This window comes from Anolis sagrei, chromosome 5 (assembly GCF_037176765.1).
Source record: "Anolis sagrei isolate rAnoSag1 chromosome 5, rAnoSag1.mat, whole genome shotgun sequence".
Taxonomy (NCBI): domain Eukaryota; kingdom Metazoa; phylum Chordata; class Lepidosauria; order Squamata; family Dactyloidae; genus Anolis; species Anolis sagrei.
Window position 1 is genome coordinate 166,041,155 of NC_090025.1, and position 17,680 is coordinate 166,058,834.

Here is a 17,680-nt window from a genome sequence, read left to right on the forward strand (position 1 = left end):
TCTGTAGAGCCTTCCCAGTTCTTTCAGATCCTACTTCCATTTGATTTTGTTCTGGTCACAAATTGAAAATTGTTACTCATTGGAAATTCCAGTGGCAATGATTCTCTGCTAAAGCAAAATAAATGATGCCTTGTTATACATTTTGCCCTTGAACGCCCACAGAGGTTTGGAAAAGTAGTATACTTCCAACTACTTTGTGATTTTTTTAAACTGAAGTCTATAGTTGGGTATAAAATTAACCCTGGGCTCCTGGGTGCTTCATCATTACTTTTGTTTTGGAATAAGATACAAAAATGTTAGGTTCCCATTTACTGTAGAAATGGAAATTGTTCCTAGGTTTCTCCATTGTTGTTATTACTGTTGTCATTTTGAAGCATGCATGACAATTGTTTTGAATATCAATGCCTCCTTCCTTTATTTTCTGCCCCCTCCAAACCAACAGAAGTGGTTGTCCCCTGCAACATCCATGGCTGCTTTCCACATTACTACTGCACATCCAGAGGTCTCTGTGCTTGAGATAATGCAAAAGGGAAGCCAAGAGTCTTCTCCCTTCACTCGCAAGGAATACAGCACAAATGTAAACACACCAGAGACCAGTGGTTATTCTTCATCCAGCTGTTTTTCCAATGGTGGCTATTTCTTCTTCCAACATGTCAACTCCTTTGAAATTCAGCCCTGCAAGGTGTACTTCACCTATGACCCCCTTGCTCAAGGAGGCAGTAGCAGTGAGGATGTTGACTCCTGCTCCTATAAAGTGCTCCATGAAACTGTTGACAACAGCCAGCTGTCACCTGCCTACAATATTATGGCAACCCATGAGAACAAATCTTTCCTACAAGAAGCAAAAAGCTCAACCCAGAAAGGTGAGGGTGGATCAGGAGATTTTTCATCATTGGAGACCATCTCCACAGAATCAAGTGTAGAAGAGGATAGTAACCAAAATGCTATTCCGCTCCCCAAGAGTCTAGGAAAATTTTCCATGGTTTCTTCAAGTCTCCCAGAAAAAAATGATAGATGTAATAATGGCACTGAAGTGATCCAAAATGTGGACCTTCCCACCAGCTCTATTGAAGATGATAGTTCTGCCTTTCTCCAGTCCATTATTCAGAATCAAAGCCAAGCCAATGTACCCAGCAAAGCAGCATCCCACAGACAATTCTCCACAACCTCAGAAAGCTATCTGTCCTTGCGGGATCTTCAGAGCCATTATAGCCATCACTCTGTTTGAATTTTTCAAAGAGACAGACAAATTCTATCAGATCCCCAATGCCTGATTTCCACAGCTATAGGTGTAATCTTCCTTCCCTTGCTGTTATGTGGGCATAATGCACCAACAGAATTATAGCCCCAGTGCAGTGAATTTCAGTCATGTAAAGCACATCTTCAAATGTACAGATAAGTAAGAGACAGAAACAGAGCACAATATGTTGGAAGAGAAAAATAATAGCTTAGTTGCCAAAAGCGATCATTGCCTTTTTTTTTTTTTTTTTGTAAGCTGCTTTAACTTAGTTGATGAAGGAAAGAAAGTATGGATTTTTAAAATAAACACAAGAGGAGTCCAGGTAGAGTACTGCTAAGCATTCACTTAGACGACCAAACTTTGTTCCTGTAATGAAGTCATGGCAAAATAGTTACTAAGTGGGTCATGACACTGGATTCTGTATTCATCATTTCCCCTTCTGATGCAGCTTTACTAATGGGTGTTAGAACTTATTCTTTCCTGTTGTATATGCCCATTTGGGCTGGACTGATGACTGGCTGATTCTTTACAGTAGAGCTGATGGCTCCCATTTCAATGTGCTCTGAGGGCCCTTCCAGACAGGCCCAAAAGTGCGGGGCCTGTTGCGCTTTTACCTGAGGTGTCCCAGCAATGCCTCAGATAAAAGCAAACTAATTTGGAACAAAGCAGGACTTCCGTGCTTTATTCTGAATTAGTTAGATACCCCATTACATCCAGGTCTTCCTGAAAGGTCCAGATCTAATGGGGTATTGGGCCTCTGGGGACTCACCCCTTGGTACATCCAAGACCAACTGGAACTACTCGGCGTGAGTCCCCATTTGCCATCTAGAACCCAAAGGTGTGAGATAGCGTCCCCCACGCCCCAAGAACTACCTAAAATATTTTAAAACTTACCATGCTGCCATTAATGTGATCTTGAAGTCCTTCTGGCACATAATAATGATGTGCCAGGAGATGGAGGCAAGGAGTGATTTTTCTCCTGGCCTCTTCCCTGTCTCCTGGCGCATCATTTATACATGCCAGAAGGATTCTAGGACCACCTTAATGGCAGTTCAGTAATTTTTTAAAAGGTTTTAGGGTAGGTTTTTTTTGGGGGGGGGGTTGTCTGGGTGCCATCCCAGTACTTATTGAGATGGCATGTAGCCCACGAGGAAAGCCCAGTTTTTGGGGATGGGGACTTAAATGCGCACCAAAGTGGGTTTTTTAAACTCGCTTCAGCATGTGTTAATTGTAGTGTGGAAGCGCCCTGTGTTTCACTGACTCTCCAAGGTGCAGGACCTATTTGGCAGATAGGATTTAACACCTTTAAAGTTCAAAGCCATATTGTTCCCTAGTGATCCAGCTCTCTGCATCAGTCCTGACCATTTCATTTCTATAATTTTTCAAAATGTTGTATTGATTTGTCATTTCTGAAGTCTCTTTTTGAGATGGAAATCCTGTAGATACTGATTGAGAGTGAAGACGATGGAGTTCAATAAGCCTTTTTTCTAAGGAGGCATCCTACACTTGGGAACAATGCAATGAAGATGCCAGGACTTGAATTTGGGATCATCACCTGACTACAGAGAACATTATCAGCAACTGAACTGGAGTCTCTCCATTTTGAGCTTCTTGGGGAGCAAGCTAAAGAAAGTTAGTGTGATCATAAGGAGATATTTAACAACTATGGCTACTATGCGGAGCTTGCTGTTGTCTTTAATGGATGATGTGATGGATTCACTTGACAAGTTTATTTTGTAATTCACAGGTGGAAAAGGGAGACGTGTCTCCAAGTGCTCAGTGGATGCTGTTTTTACTTTGGAAAAAGTGTAACATGTTTCAGTGTATATATTTCAATATATTTCTTCGGAAACTTCAACATCCTAATAATAAATAGAAACATAAGCTTAAAATTAAAAGGACAGCACATAATTATATAACAATACATACATGATACATCATAATAACCTAATTTTTATCTCTGTATATAAATTAAAGCCTATCCATGCCAATGTGAAATCTAAATTTCACGTTGGCATGTGAAAATTTCAGGAACCAAGAATCTCTCATTCCATTTTCTTGACAGAAAAGAAACACATTAACTAGGCCATTGTCCTTTGGGGTTCCTCAGGTTTCTGTTTTCTCTCCCATGCTGTTTAACATATACATGAAACGTTTGGGAGAGGTCATCTGGAGTTATGGAGTTTGATGCCACCTGTATGCAGATGACACCCTACTCTACTACTATTTCCCACTTAAAGCCAAGGAAGCTATCTTGACCCTAAACCAGTGCCTATCATCAGAAATGGACTGGATGAGGACAAACAAATTGAAACTGAATCCAGACAAGACAGAGGTGCTCGTGGTCAGTCAGAAGGCAGATCAGGGAATCCAGTCTGTGCAAGATGGGGTTACAGTCCCCCTGAAAACATAAGTCTGCAGTTTGGAGATCCTTCTGGACTTAGCACTGAACCTGAATGCCCAGGTGTTAGCAGTGGCCAGGAAGGCCTTTTTTTAACAATTAAAACTTGTGTTCCAATTGTGCTCATTCCTTGAGAATCCCGATCCAGCCTTAAGGTGCTTATGTTGCATCCCATCTGAATTACAGTAATGCACTCTACGTGGGGCTGCCTATGAAGAGTGCTTAGAAACTTCACTTGATCCAAAGAACTGCAGCCAAGTTGATAACTGGGGCTGGCTACAAGGAGTGGACAACCTCCCTATTACAGCAACTCCACTGGCTGGCTGCCTGTTTCCGGGCACAATTCACAGTGTTTGTTATGACCTAAAGCCCTAGATGGCTCAGATCCAGGCTATTTTGCTGTTTGCATCCCCTTGTACGAACCTACTTGGGCCCTGAAATCTTCAGGAGAGCCCCTTCTCTCGGTCCCACCTCCATCTCAAACTTGGTTGATAGGAACAACAGAGGATGCCTTTTTGGTGGCTACTCTCAACTCTGAAACTCCCTGCCCAGAGAAGCCAGAATGGCTCCTGTGAAGTCTTGGTTCTGTCTTTTCATCTCCTCTGCTTTAGTTCCCCCCTGTTTAGGTTTTCCAATAGTGTAGATACCCTCCTTTGTATTAGTTTTTGGGTGGAACATAAAAAAACCCCTAAAGACCAGTGTTAGTTGGGCTATTCCATTTGCCTGTATAGAGCTCTTTTGCTGGACTCTTCGCTTTCTTAATTTCTTTCTTTCTTTTGTTTTCTTTTTCTTTTCTTTTTTTGCAACAGAGCTACAGAGATAGAGGCTTGGGAATTGTCTGATAACCCTAGGCCCAAGCAAAAAACAGGCATCCTTAGCACCTGCATTGAGCAGTGTCCAAATACCACAGGTCCAAGAGACAACAGAAGCTTTTGACCAGCTTAAGCTTCACAAGGAAGAAGACTGAGACAGTTTATAACCATCACTTTGCACTAGAAGCAGGAAACTTTCAAAGACTCAGGAGAGATGACTGCAACCAGCAAAATCTCCTTTTGTATTGTTTCAAATTTCACTTGCTACTAGTGAAATTTAAAAATAAAGATAGAATATAAGTGGGGGAATGGTCAATTTTTATCTATTTTATGTAATTTTACTTTTTAAAAAAGCCTTCTTTAGGCACATGTTCCTCTAGCATTTACTCAACCTGCAAAATGATACCAGGCCATATCGTCTTCTATTTAAAAGAAGGTCAACCAATGCAAACAAATGAAAACCTGTACATACACTTATTTATTATCTGCTTAATTCAATTAGAATTTTAACAATTTACATTCATTTCCTGTTTTTGCTAGAACAAGGAGTATAGGAAATAATTGTGGTTAGACTAACAAACACAAAACGAAAGTGAGGCCCTGTACTGAAGAGATGGTGCAAACACAGGAAATATTTCATGGTCTGCTACTATATATTCAGGACAAAGTCCACTTTCTTCTGTTGTAGCATTTTCCATGGTGAAATTCAGTGTACAGTATACTCTTTCATCAGACATGTTTTACATAGCAAGGATCTCTTACTGGCAAGCAATTTGTCTTGGTTTTACAATAGATGCAAATGAATAAAAACATAACTATGATTTTTATTCAGTCTTCATGTGGTTTCATTCATGTTAATTGTGTTTTACAATGAGTGCATAAGTGGACTGGCTCTCTGAAGGGGCTAACAATCTAAAACACCTTGTGCTGGCAGGACTGCTGACCAAAATGTCAGCAGTTTGAATGTGGGGAGCAGAGTGAGCTCCCATCTGTCAGCTCCAGCTTCCCATGCAGGGACATGAGAGAAGCCTCCCACAGGATGATAAAACATCCAGGCGTCCCCTGGCCATCGTCCTTGACGATGGCCAATTCTCTTACACCAGAAACAGCTTGCAGTTTTTCAAGTTACTCCTGACATAAAAACAAATCTGAAACACTTTTCATTACCTGAGAAAACATACATTTTTATAGATACAGATACTTCAAGAAAAAAAACACAGGAAAAATAAATATAAATCTGAAACTGTTTGAGAGAATTTTACAAATACTGCTATGTTTGGAGCATGAAATATTATTACACCAAACTATTATACTTCTGCTGTACATCGCTGCAATAGGGTGCGTCTGCCTGGCATTATTATGGCATTATTACGGCACTGGCATGTTTACCTCAAAGAAGGGAAGGAGCATGACAAACGTTAATTGAATATTTATGTCTTCAGGACAAATGATTTGGCTTTGATTTCAGGCACAGATGCAGATCTGTATCTATTCTTGTGCACTGAGGTCATCCATCCTTGCTGTTAATTATCTGATGATTTCCCTTAGGCAAACAACGGAAAGAGTGGACTTCAACTATCTGACAATTTTTTCCAGGTTCATACCACTGCTACATAATAAGCTTACCATAAGCAAAGGAAAAGCACATTGCATTTTTATCCTTCCAACCAAAGAAGCCCATCACTATTATATTCCACTTGCAATTGCATTTTTAGGATTTTAAGGGTTACATTATTGTTGTGAAAAATAATATCCTAGCATAAAGAAACTTGCACTGATTCTTATAAAAATATAAAATAATCCAGAACTATGTTTAAAATGCCAGCTGGCATTCTGTTGGGAATTTATACCATCATAATAACAATAATGTAAAAGTGAATTATAACCCCACTCTTCCCAGGGGGGAAGCAGAGATGTAGATACATCTCCAGGATCATTGCACAACTGGGACCAACAGTATAGCGGTGCATGTGGTGCCTTGAACAATGGGCTATAGCAGGCATGGGCAAACTTTGACATAATTCCCATAATTCCTAACAGCCTACCAACTGTTAGGAATTGTGGGAGTTGGAGTCCAAAACACCTGGAGGGCCAAAGTTTGCCCATGCCTGGGCTATAGAGTGCAATGGAATCTATAGTTCAATTGACATGTTTATTTCCTTTTCTTTTTTTCTTTTTTCTTTTGCTCTTTCCAGCCCAGGGTGACCAATGCTTGGGCAGCTTCTATCATATATTTTACATTCTTTATGGCTACCTTTAACTTCTATTCTTTGGATCCAATGTTCAGTGTCCTTCTCATTACTATTAAGTTCCTCTTTCCATACCTCGATAACTGTTTGTTTCAAATTATATTGTTTTTCTACTATTTTCCTATATATTAAACCCACCAAACTTTTATCTTTCTCTGTTTTCCATTTTAAAAATGTCTAAATCTGCTTCTGGGCTTTCTTTTCCATTCTATAATCCTCTGTTCTCTGGGGGAAATGGAATGAAAAGGAAGAGGAGCCGACCAACGGTAAGATGGATGGAAGGTATCCTTGAAGTGACTGACTTGACCTTGAATGAGCTGGGAGTGGCCACGGCCAACAGGGAGCTCTACCGTGGGCTGGTTCATGAGGTTACAAAGAGTCGAAAGTGACTGAAGAATAAACAACAACAACAAAATCCTCTCTTTCATTCCTTTCCAAAAAAGCCAGTTATTTGTTGACATTTCTTTTAACGCCTCCTAATCTTTAATTGTTCCGTCTGAATTTAGGAGGTCTTCAATCGTCCTTGTTCCACTTTGTTTCATATTTTGATCACTTTGCTATATATCTGTTCACTTTTGTTATCTAGTATACCTATTGGAAGCTTTTCTATTTTATTTATTGGGAATTTACTCTGCCATTTTTCCAACATTCCAACTCTTTGATTTATTTAATAATTTATTATCCACCTCATCCTTTAAACAAAAGCAATGATCCAACCCGTTTATTGTTTTCTCAATTCTGGCCCATTTTTAGACTCCTTGAGATCTAATCTGAGTACTTTCATTAATTGGCAGGCCTCAAAATAATTCTTTAAGTCAGGGGCTCTACATTCTCTGTTTTCTTCCAAAGATTAGAATATCAAATTGATGATTCTACTTTTATTAGCCCCTACTACCCAATAGTCAATCGAGTTGTCTCATTTCTTTATTATTTTGTTTGTGATGCTGTAAGATAAACTTGGAACAAGAATAAAAACTTGGGTAAAATCATCGTCTTTACTGTTGTGATTCTATTTGACATATCCCAGTTCCATTTGTTCCAATTGTGTATTTACCTATAGACTTTTTAACATAGTGGAATGTAGTTTGCTATGTGAATACGGGGTGAGAACTGCAGAGACGTTTTCCTTTTTGCAGCAACTGAAAATTATTAACTCTCACCTGTGAAGATTAAATAGTCAAATATTAACATTCCTAGCTTTCCCACTCCACCATTTCAGGAAGTTTATTATGTCTGTACTGCACATTTAATCTGGTCAAAAGAAATGATTCAGGACTCTTTTATCTTCTTCATAAAACAATAACTTTCCAAATCTTTTGATTTGGAGCCACGAAAGATGAATAGGTTTGAAACTCAATTATATTTGATGGCCAATGACAAAGAGTAACAGCTGCAGGAATCTGTCCTCTCCTTGGCAATAGCTACAGAGAGTGTTGGCCACCTGGGATCATATGAAGAAGGGCAGGGTGCCAATCAACCAAATTGCTTGCAGCAAATTTATATTCTTTGGATGCATTGCTTGAGGTCACAGAAATTATGCACGGTGCATTTGCTCTAGAATATGAACAAATGACCTAAGTAGAAATATCACCATTTACTCTCTCTGCTTTCTTGCTTTTCTAATATGAACCACTTTGAATGCCACTGCTTCACTGGAGCAGTTTCACATAAGGGGAGCTGAGTAGCAGGCAGCTAATGCTGGCACAGGTTGCAACATTTTCCTGGTTTGGTGATATCTGTGATAAAGGCCTCAGATGGACATTGCTAGAAGTTCTGGAAAAACCTCAGTCAAGAAGAACTGTTTCTGATTCTTGTTCACTGAACTTTTCAACTGAGCAGTCTGTGAACTGGGGCAGTTCCCCAACAGATGATCTCAGGCATCTACCCCATCAGTCATTTGTGGGGTCCTTTGTCTTCATCCAACATCTGGGGAGAGGGCAGTATGCGGAGACATGAGAGAAACCTGCCACAGGATGGTAAAACATCAAAACATCCAGGCGTCCCCTGTGCAAAGTCATTGCAAATGGCCAATTCTCTCACACCAGAAGCAACTTGCGGTTCCTCAAGTCACTCCTGACACACACAAAAATCCAATATGAATGAAGTAACAGAATAATGGCAGTGGTGGTAAATAAAATGTATTACTGCCAAACACAAAATTTGAGAAATTTACCTCTTGGATTATGATCCCCATAATTCCCCACTAATGTGCTTGCTGGAAGTTCATAAAATTATTTTCAGGGAAATCCAGCTCTAAAGTATTTGGCTCCTTCTTTGCTTGTATTGAGGGAGGGATGGGGGTGAACCTCTGCCTCAAAATCTTGGGAGCATCATGGTGTCATCCATTCCACAGGGCCTCTAAAATAATACACATTACATTTAAGGGTCCTGGTCCTGGGACAAAGGACTGTCATTTGATTCATAAAGCTCCCAAGGGATTGAGTGTGCTGCACAATGAATGAGGTGGTACAGGGTTCAATATTTTTCCAACCAAAATCTGCTTCTCATGTTGGTGAATTGTACTTGAGTCACAGTCCCAGGCAGGGCCAATTTTATTCATATGAGAGGACGGATGCAGCACAATGAGTAGGAGTGGTACAGCATTGCCATTCAGCAATACCTTAGTATTCTAGCTAGTGCCCTTCATTTGTGGTATATGAAGTGATTCACCAGTATTACTATGGAAACATGGTTGTCAAGAACCAAAACCAACTCCATCAGGCGGGTGCCATTCCACTCCAACAGGGTCTAATTTTGGCCTGCTGTGGCTTGTATTATTCAGACACTTGGATACCATGGTGATGAAAAACGAGTTATGGCAATGTCTGGAGTCACTTTTAATTCATCCCTCCTGCATGCAAAATGAGGACTTTTCAGAATCTAACATGGACCAAGGGAATATTTTTCATTAGGAGGATATAACTTCCAGAATCCTGCAGCTAGCACAACAATCCTGGTTGCAGAATTTTGGAGTTATGGTGGGGAAAAAAAAACTTTTCTATTTTCTTTTAACTGATATGTCTAGATAGGTTCCGGTGGGAATCCGGAGGAGGTTGCCACACTGCGAGGAGCTCCGTCCTCTATCCAAAGACAGATAAGACTTTTTAATAGACAATAATGCCTTCCCTCTCTTGTTGAAAGTATTCTCTAAGCCATTGGTTTTAAATATTTAGAATGCAGGAGGCTTCAGAGTTGCTGTTAACAGAAAAATCAAATCTGGAATATAGTGCCAGCATCCTTAATATTGGCATGACATTATTTTGTTCTAGTTCAAATTCTTGGCATCTTTACTCTTGCAGGCTCCTATGCATTCTCTCAGGATTTTTATACCTTACTCCAAATAAGAACTCTTCCCAAAGTGGGAAGAAAGCTCCAACCTGTTCTAGATGATCACTCAGTTTTTACACCACTGTTAAAAGGCAACAAAGAAGAAGGTATCCTTAATATGAAAGTACATATGTTACCAGTTCTAGATTATATTTTATTTATTTCCTTCATCCAGTCTCATTTTGATATTATCCCCTTGAAACCAACAGGTGTAACTAAGACAGGGAAAAGTTGCTGGGCAACTCGTGAACATCACTCTGGAGGGGAAAACCAGAGGGAGAAGGAGACTGGAGGCAAGCAGTGTACTATCCTGTCTCGTCTCTGCTATATCACCCATCCAGCAGAGTGTTCTCTTCCAAACTGTCCTCAATAGTTATCCCACCTTATTGCTGGTGCTCCTCTATTTTGTAGGTTACTGTGGCTTCCATATTTAACACAGATAATTGCTGCAATATTTCCACAGGGACGTAATAGGCTTTTGCATTGGACAAGACCATCCACATTATGTAGCTACCAAGTGAGACAGAACATTTTGCTAGACAGCAAATGACAGGATTCCTCCCGCCCCCAATAAGCACAGTTCTCCATGCAGGGCAAAGGACAAAAAAGAAAGAGAACAGACCATTGGATAAGCGCTTGCAAGGAAGACCTTGAGCTAAAGTAAATACTACCTCTCCAGTCATTATTTACATATGGACATGCATGTGTCAGATTTTGGATGAGAGCACTCCAGGCCACCACAGCAACAGAAGCCTTCGAAAGGTACGTCTTTGTGTGATTGTGAAGTAGAACTGTATTGGCATTTCTCTTTTAGCAAAGATGAACATTTGGGGGCTGATACTAGCATTTGGATGGATCTAGACCAAAGTCAAGGCTAGACCAAAACATTGTTTGGCCTGAAATGCAAGACAAGATGGCAACCCCTCCCTTCTCAACACAGAAGCCAAGTGGATTGACTGTCTCATAAAATATGCTTTGATGCTAAAATTGGGAAAGGCAGCCAATAGTTAAGGCTGTAGGACAAGTTGTGCATAACACAGAGATCTATATTTCAAAAGAAAGGAATGGAGATGGGAATTTGAGATGAAAAAGCAAAAGGTTGCCACAATTGAACTGTTGCATCTGCTGTCTTAGGCAGTTCACCTATTTGGTAACCTCAAATATTTTCATATGGATGTGGAAGTATAGATAAACCATCTTTTGTTCTGTGAAAAGCACTAGTTATTAACTGGAACAGCAAAATAGATGTCCCTACATTTTGCTTGCAAGTAGCTATAAAAATACAAAGCAAGGGATAACTTGCTGATTCAGCAGTGAGTTTATAGTTTGGTTTCATATACCATATACATATAGACAGATTCCTCTTATGATCCTTATTCTCACCTTCTTACCACTAAAAGTAACAAGGAGGTCTTAACTCTGCACTAGGAAAAGCTACAAAATTGTCTGATTTGGAACATTTCTGGTTCACTTGGCTGTTTATTCAAAAGAAAAGAGAACAAGAGAAGGGAGAACAGAAAATTGCTGATTTATGTTAGCTTCCTGTTTCTCCAGATCATTGAATTCTTTTGGTCCAAGGCCAAGCTTGCAGAGGCCTTGCCAGATCAACCATATTGTCTGTGTTTTGCTTTAGAATGAATATTATAATCATTTCAGTTAAAGAAATTCCAATATAAAATAACTTTCTTGTAATTTTTTTCACATGCACTTTTCTTTTAATACAGTTCCAAATAAACATTTAATCATATGCCCTGAAATGTTAAGTTTTTATTCTAATGGATAATTCATTTGAAATGTTGCATACAATTGGTATCAAACTGTTCAAAAGAATTGCATAGATTTTGCAAGTGTATGTTTGCAGTGGAGCATATTTGGCTATGGTCCGTGCCACTGACTCCCACAGAAATACAGATCATGGCACTAGTTTGTCTTCTAGGGATATTGCCAGCCTTTTGAATTCCTACCATGAAATAAATAGACCAGAGACAAAACATGGAGCTAGAAGGCAATTTCTCGACCTATTTATTTATTTGTTAGGACTTCTATGTGAACCTGTAAACTGAGTAAACCTGTCAGGGAAAAGAATTTGTAAGAGATACCATTTGATGTCAGCCATCTGAGGGAAATGTCCTTCAGCCAGGTGTCCCTTGATTTGACCACCTCCAAGGACTGTCCTTGTACTAGCACTAAGATCCTGAGGGCTACCCCCAAATCCTTTGTCTGTACACCTCAGCCAATCTTAAGTGAAAAGTCATCTTAAGGATGCTTCCTCACAACCCTCAATAAGAATGAGAAGCTCTCATTCCATCCCCAAGGGGGAACCCCATTTGCAGCCCCCTGAGCCTCAAAACTTATTGTTATGGAAGTCCACCCTTCATTCACAAAGGTGGGTGCCATGATGCTTACCAGGGGTATGTAACCTTTTACATGCTATGACCATCTATTTAAATGACTCACCTTGAGCCAATTATCAAACCCAGCCAAAACAGTGTGAGTTAGGTTAATCCCCCACCCCTAAATAGGCTCAACTCTGCCCCATGACATGTGATTGAGGCTGGTGAAGCCAACCAACCTCAACCAAAGCTAGCCTTCTTCATGGGAGGCTTCCACTGCCCCCCCCCCCCAGCACCTCATGGGCTTGCCCTTTGGTTGTAGTAGGGCACTGTGAAAAAGAGTGAAGCATCTGCCTCTGATGATCGATATTGAGCAGTGAGATGCTGTAGAACATAGCTGTGACCCACACAACCTGACCTCTGGCCCTCAGATGCAGTGCAAGAAACTGTCATCACTTGTTCTGATCAGATTCACCACCAGTGTTATTAGTTTTGTATGTGAGGTAGAAAGGATTGTAATCTTGTCTTTATATGTGGTTGCAAAATGTTTCCTCGTAATTAACTTATCTAGCTTCCGAGTGTGTGCATCTTTCTACATAGTTATCCTAGTTATCACCACATAAGATCAATAAGAAACCTTAATCAGATGGAGAGGTCAATTCTCCTTCACAGACCAGATGATGTCAGGGGTGTGGCCAGGTACACAGATGTCATCAGGTCTTTGGACAAAACACTAGATGAATTTTTTTCCAAGTGAAGAAACATTAGGAGACATGAAGTGCTGTAAGATGGCCTGGAGGTACTGATTGAGCTCTGTCCCAACTGAGGGTCATGTGGCATTTGCAAAGACTGGCACACTCAGTATTACTTCTCCTTCTTCTTCCCCTTTCAGGGAAGCTGGGAGTAAAGCACTTTCTTCTCATGTTTACAGATAGCCAAAATTTGACCAAGCTCACTTCCCCTCCTTGAACAAGAGCAAATAATGATTGGAAATAGTTGTTGGGAGTCAGGTTATTCAGCACTGAAAAGTCCAATGTTCAGGAATGTGCACCCCATGGTGATAGTGGTCTCTCCATCTGGAGAACTGGAGTCTGAGATAATGTGAGGTTCTGCTCCCCAGCAAGCGATTGCAGATGCTAAGGACTCTATTGGCATTCCACTACCCCATTGTAAATTATTAAAAGATAGATAGAAGTCCCATCAATCCCAGCAACGATTAAAGAGGAGAAGTGGACCTAACTAAGTACCTGGTGTTTTGGAGACAGCTCATCATACATCTCTCAAAAGTTCCCCAACATCTCTCTTCATTTTCATAACTATCTTATCTGGGTGATAGATATCACGATGCTCTTCAGGATTCAAGTTTTCTTGACCTTAAACTTTCTACAAGTCCATTTATCCCTTGTTTGCCTCATGTATATGGGCTATTGGCTTGATTATAACTACTCCTGGACTGGCTGACAACCACCCTCTTGTTTTCCACTTCAGCTTGTTAGATAACCTGCAAGTGATATGGATTCAATTAACTGCTCATAATCTCTGGCATTCTAACTACCTGATTTCTTGGACACTTAATGTCTGAAACAGGTCTAGTCTCCAGGGAAAGGATTTGGGGACAACCTTCTTTAGGGATGTGGGACTTGTCTACAGATCTCCACAAATTCAATGGAGCTTTGAAGGAGTAGGGCCAAAGATTGTAGGTCCCTCTCTGCTGAGATAAGCCCTTGGTTGTTGATAATGGTCTGAACCTTGCTTTATTGTTTGGTAAGATATCCATGATGGAGGGAGAGGAAAAGGAAAAGGATGCAGTGGAATTTCCTCAAGAGAAACGAAAGAACCACTTTCGAAACTGCCAGCGTTGCCTCCCACTTTGGATAGTCTTTGTACTGTTGGGTGGAGCAGGTGCCATAACTTGGTACTTCTTAGGTAATACATGCCTTTTTATTGTTCTTTTGATCTGTGTTCATTGCCATTGAATAATGCAACATAATGTGAGAATGTGTTCAGCACACACATATACATACCAAAGGCTGGTGATACTAATATTTCATTTGTGCATACCATAACATTTCTTTAAGTTTTCTATCTGAGGTAAAAGATTACATGACTTCTTTGTGCATTTAAACATACTTCATTTAAATTTTAGGATTTTTAATGGAACTTTTGTGGGGAAATGTGGTATTTTTTTAAAAGTTTTTGCATATACACCTGAACCAAAGACACTATTTTGTGCAAAACATTGCCATTTTCATCATGTGCAAATGTGAAAAATCTCACAGCTATTGTTTGCTTTTTTCCAAAAAGTTGTCTCAATCTGTTGAGACACAATTGCTTGTGAAGGACAAGAAAATGCCCGTACACATTTTACATTCATAATCAAGGATGTAAATATGTGACCTTCCTCAGACCATTTATTATTCTCTGAGCAATATAAATAGCATATTTTGTCCATAAATCTAAAATTGCTTGATGCCTTCTTGTGACAGATTACAGACCCCGGCATCTTCTTGAGTCAAGTCCCCTACATTTCTATTCTGGCAGTCTGAGGATTCTCAACCGGCAATATTCCCTGGATCATGGATGGATGGAATCCAGAGCCTTCTGGGCAGAGACAAGAAAGACACAGAAAATGGTGGGACACAGCTTTATGAGCAGCAAAGGGTAGTAGACAGCTTAGTTAGCAAGGGGCTATAGGCTTGACAGCTCCTCCAGTGCTTGAGTTAGAAGTACCCCATATCCTACAATATCAGGGCCAAAATCTGAGATACCTCCTATACATTTCAAATGGGGCATGTTCTGCTGATGTCATAAAGCATGGGACTTTAACAATCCATCAGAGGTTATTAGAGCAAGCACTTTCTCCAGCTAAAAATTATCTGTTTTGAGCAAGTAGAAAACTACAAGTTTTCCAAGTTCTGCTTTAAGGTCATGTGGGAACTGTAGTCCAACCAGAGAAAGTTTTCTAGTCTCTGCTCTGAAAAGAAACCCATCTATGGTAACTGTTCCGAAGCAATCATACGGTTATTTTGATCATTATATTGCTTTTGAAGAGTGGCTTTCTGTATCCTTGTTGCCCCAAAAGTAACTAGTTACAGTAACATAGCTTCTAATAACATTCAAGTTGTGTTGACTATGTATGACCATGTTGGAGGCTTTCATGGCTGGAATCACTGGATTACTGTGAGTTTTCCGGGCTGTATGACCATGTTCCAGAAGCATTATCTCCTGACATTTGCCCACATTTATGACAGACATCCTCCGAGTTTTGAGGTCTGAGACCTCACAATCTCTGAAGTTGCCTGCCAGAGATGTGGGGAAAAACGTCAGGAGAGAATGCTTCTGGAACATGGTCATACAGCCTGGAAAACTCACAGCAATCCAGTGATTCGGGCCATGAAAGCATTCAACAACACAGTGTTCAAGTTGTTGCCTTACAGACTCTGGCTTGCTTAAATCATAAGTGTGATGTCTAAATCTGCAACAGTGGCTTTCCCCTGGATAGTTTCCCAGTTGAAAAAAAGGGAAGAACAGAAACAACAAAAACAGCATGGCTGTCTCAGCAGCATTTTATGCAAATTGTGGCTTATGTAAAGAATCATAGTTAACATAACCCAGGACTCCTTGGATGTGCAAAAAGGCAGGCATTAAGCAGGCAATGCCATGCACATCCTTGCTCATAACAGTTGAATTTTAGTGGTAAATTTCTGCATAACAGGCCATGATAATGTGAAGTAGGAGCAATAAGGAATAAGGTAGAAGTAGTTCTTATCTGTATCTAGTTTTTGTATAATCAGAGAAAATATTACTGTGTAATAATACTATTGCCTGTTATTATTTGAAAATCTTTCATTTGCAGCTCAAAGACCTTATTCATGCCACAGATCTGTCTCCTTACTACAATTCTAGTGCTGTTTATGCCTTTGGGTGAGTGAATTATTATGAGCCTCTTTGGAGGCCGACTTTCTAGATCAATGTCCTTCCTAGATATATTAAATTATAGTCCCCTTCATCATGGCCATACTGGCTGGGTGCTAGTCCGACTGACTGGAGTTGGCCCAACACATGTGAAAGACACCATATTAGGGAAGGCTGCCTTAGACCAGAGATGGACAAAAGGCAGGCTAGGATATACTGGAAGACCTCTCTTTGGTTTGAAATAAATCTTCAAGGGTTTGTGAATAAATCTGATTTTTTAAAAAAAAAATCTCTCTAGAATGCTGGACCTTTTGCCAATCGCTTACTTGTTGATCATATCATTCTTCACTTGTAAAATAGAAAAGATACCCATTATCCAAACTTTGTAGACCTCTGCTTGTTGATTTTAAAGTTTTGTATAAAATTCTGGTCCATAATATCGCACTTATAAATCCCCCTTCTGTATATGTAAGCTATCCCAGTGTGTGTAGATCATAGAATGAAAGAAGCAATTGACTGCACCCAGAACCATTATGCATCTGGTTTCATACCCTTTGGGCCATTTTTTTTTTTTTGCAACTGCCTATCTTGTTGGTGGATTTTGGTTTTCTATTTTAAAAAACAAAGAAAGATAAATCCTGCAAACCTGAAGAGTGCTCATCCTATCAGGTTTAGAAACTGTAATGTTTTCATCTAAAAGGTTAGATAAAGCCTCTATATTTCCCCGTGTCCATGATTTTTGGGTATTATGTCTTATACTGTAATTAGAAATATTTTAGTTTGATCAAGTAGTAGTGACATAAGACATATGGAAAAGGGGAGATGAAATGGTAAACATGTTCATTATCTCACTGTTAGGGAGGGATCCCTCACCTGCTTCTTCTGGTTTGCTCTTCGAGTCCCAACAAACCAGCGTGATGAGATGACTGCAGAGAAAGTGAAAGCCAAACTTGATGCAGAACTTCTCACTACCTTCAATAAAACAAGTCACATGTCCTTTCAGACTGAATACCAGGTTGATCCCAAATCCTTGGTTTTGCTAGGTAAGTACTGACCACATCCGTGCACTTTGTATTTTCAAACTAGAGGTGTGGTGCAACATCCAAAGATTAAAACTCTATAAAGGCGTTATAGCAATATTATACTGGTTACAATATTATACTGGTTAATACGTCTTATGGTCTTGCATAAGAACATATCCATTACTCTTTTATGGAAATATTTCTCCATTTGCCTGCAGCATGACAGGCCAGCCTAAAGGCTCCGCTCCAAGCCACCATAGACATACAATCAGATCAGCTGCCAAAATAGTACAGGTTGGCTAACTTTTGTCCAGAATGCTGCTATGTTCCACTGGTAGTGACTGGAAAACTCATATTAGGGGAAACTCAAATTAGGGAAGA

The 17,680-nt window shown here is 40.0% G+C and overlaps 2 protein-coding genes across 2 annotated transcripts in view; both read left to right on the forward strand.

Moving 5' to 3' along the window:
- IL2RB (interleukin 2 receptor subunit beta) overlaps nt 1–5,268 on the forward strand; it is a 28,300-nt gene extending 23,032 nt beyond the window's left edge. The window contains exon 10 of the mRNA XM_060779714.2: nt 443–5,268. Coding sequence (XP_060635697.2) covers nt 443–1,228 — 786 coding nt within the window. The 3' untranslated portion in view covers nt 1,229–5,268. The remainder of the gene's footprint in view (nt 1–442) is intronic.
- A 5,427-nt stretch (nt 5,269–10,695) lies between these two features.
- The window catches only part of TMPRSS6 (transmembrane serine protease 6), a 39,170-nt gene continuing 32,185 nt past the window's right edge, over nt 10,696–17,680 (forward strand). The window contains exons 1-5 of the mRNA XM_060776992.2: nt 10,696–10,791; nt 14,132–14,288; nt 14,849–14,994; nt 16,219–16,286; nt 17,136–17,320. Coding sequence (XP_060632975.2) covers nt 10,732–10,791; nt 14,132–14,288; nt 14,849–14,994; nt 16,219–16,286; nt 17,136–17,320 — 616 coding nt within the window. The 5' untranslated portion in view covers nt 10,696–10,731. The remainder of the gene's footprint in view (nt 10,792–14,131; nt 14,289–14,848; nt 14,995–16,218; nt 16,287–17,135; nt 17,321–17,680) is intronic.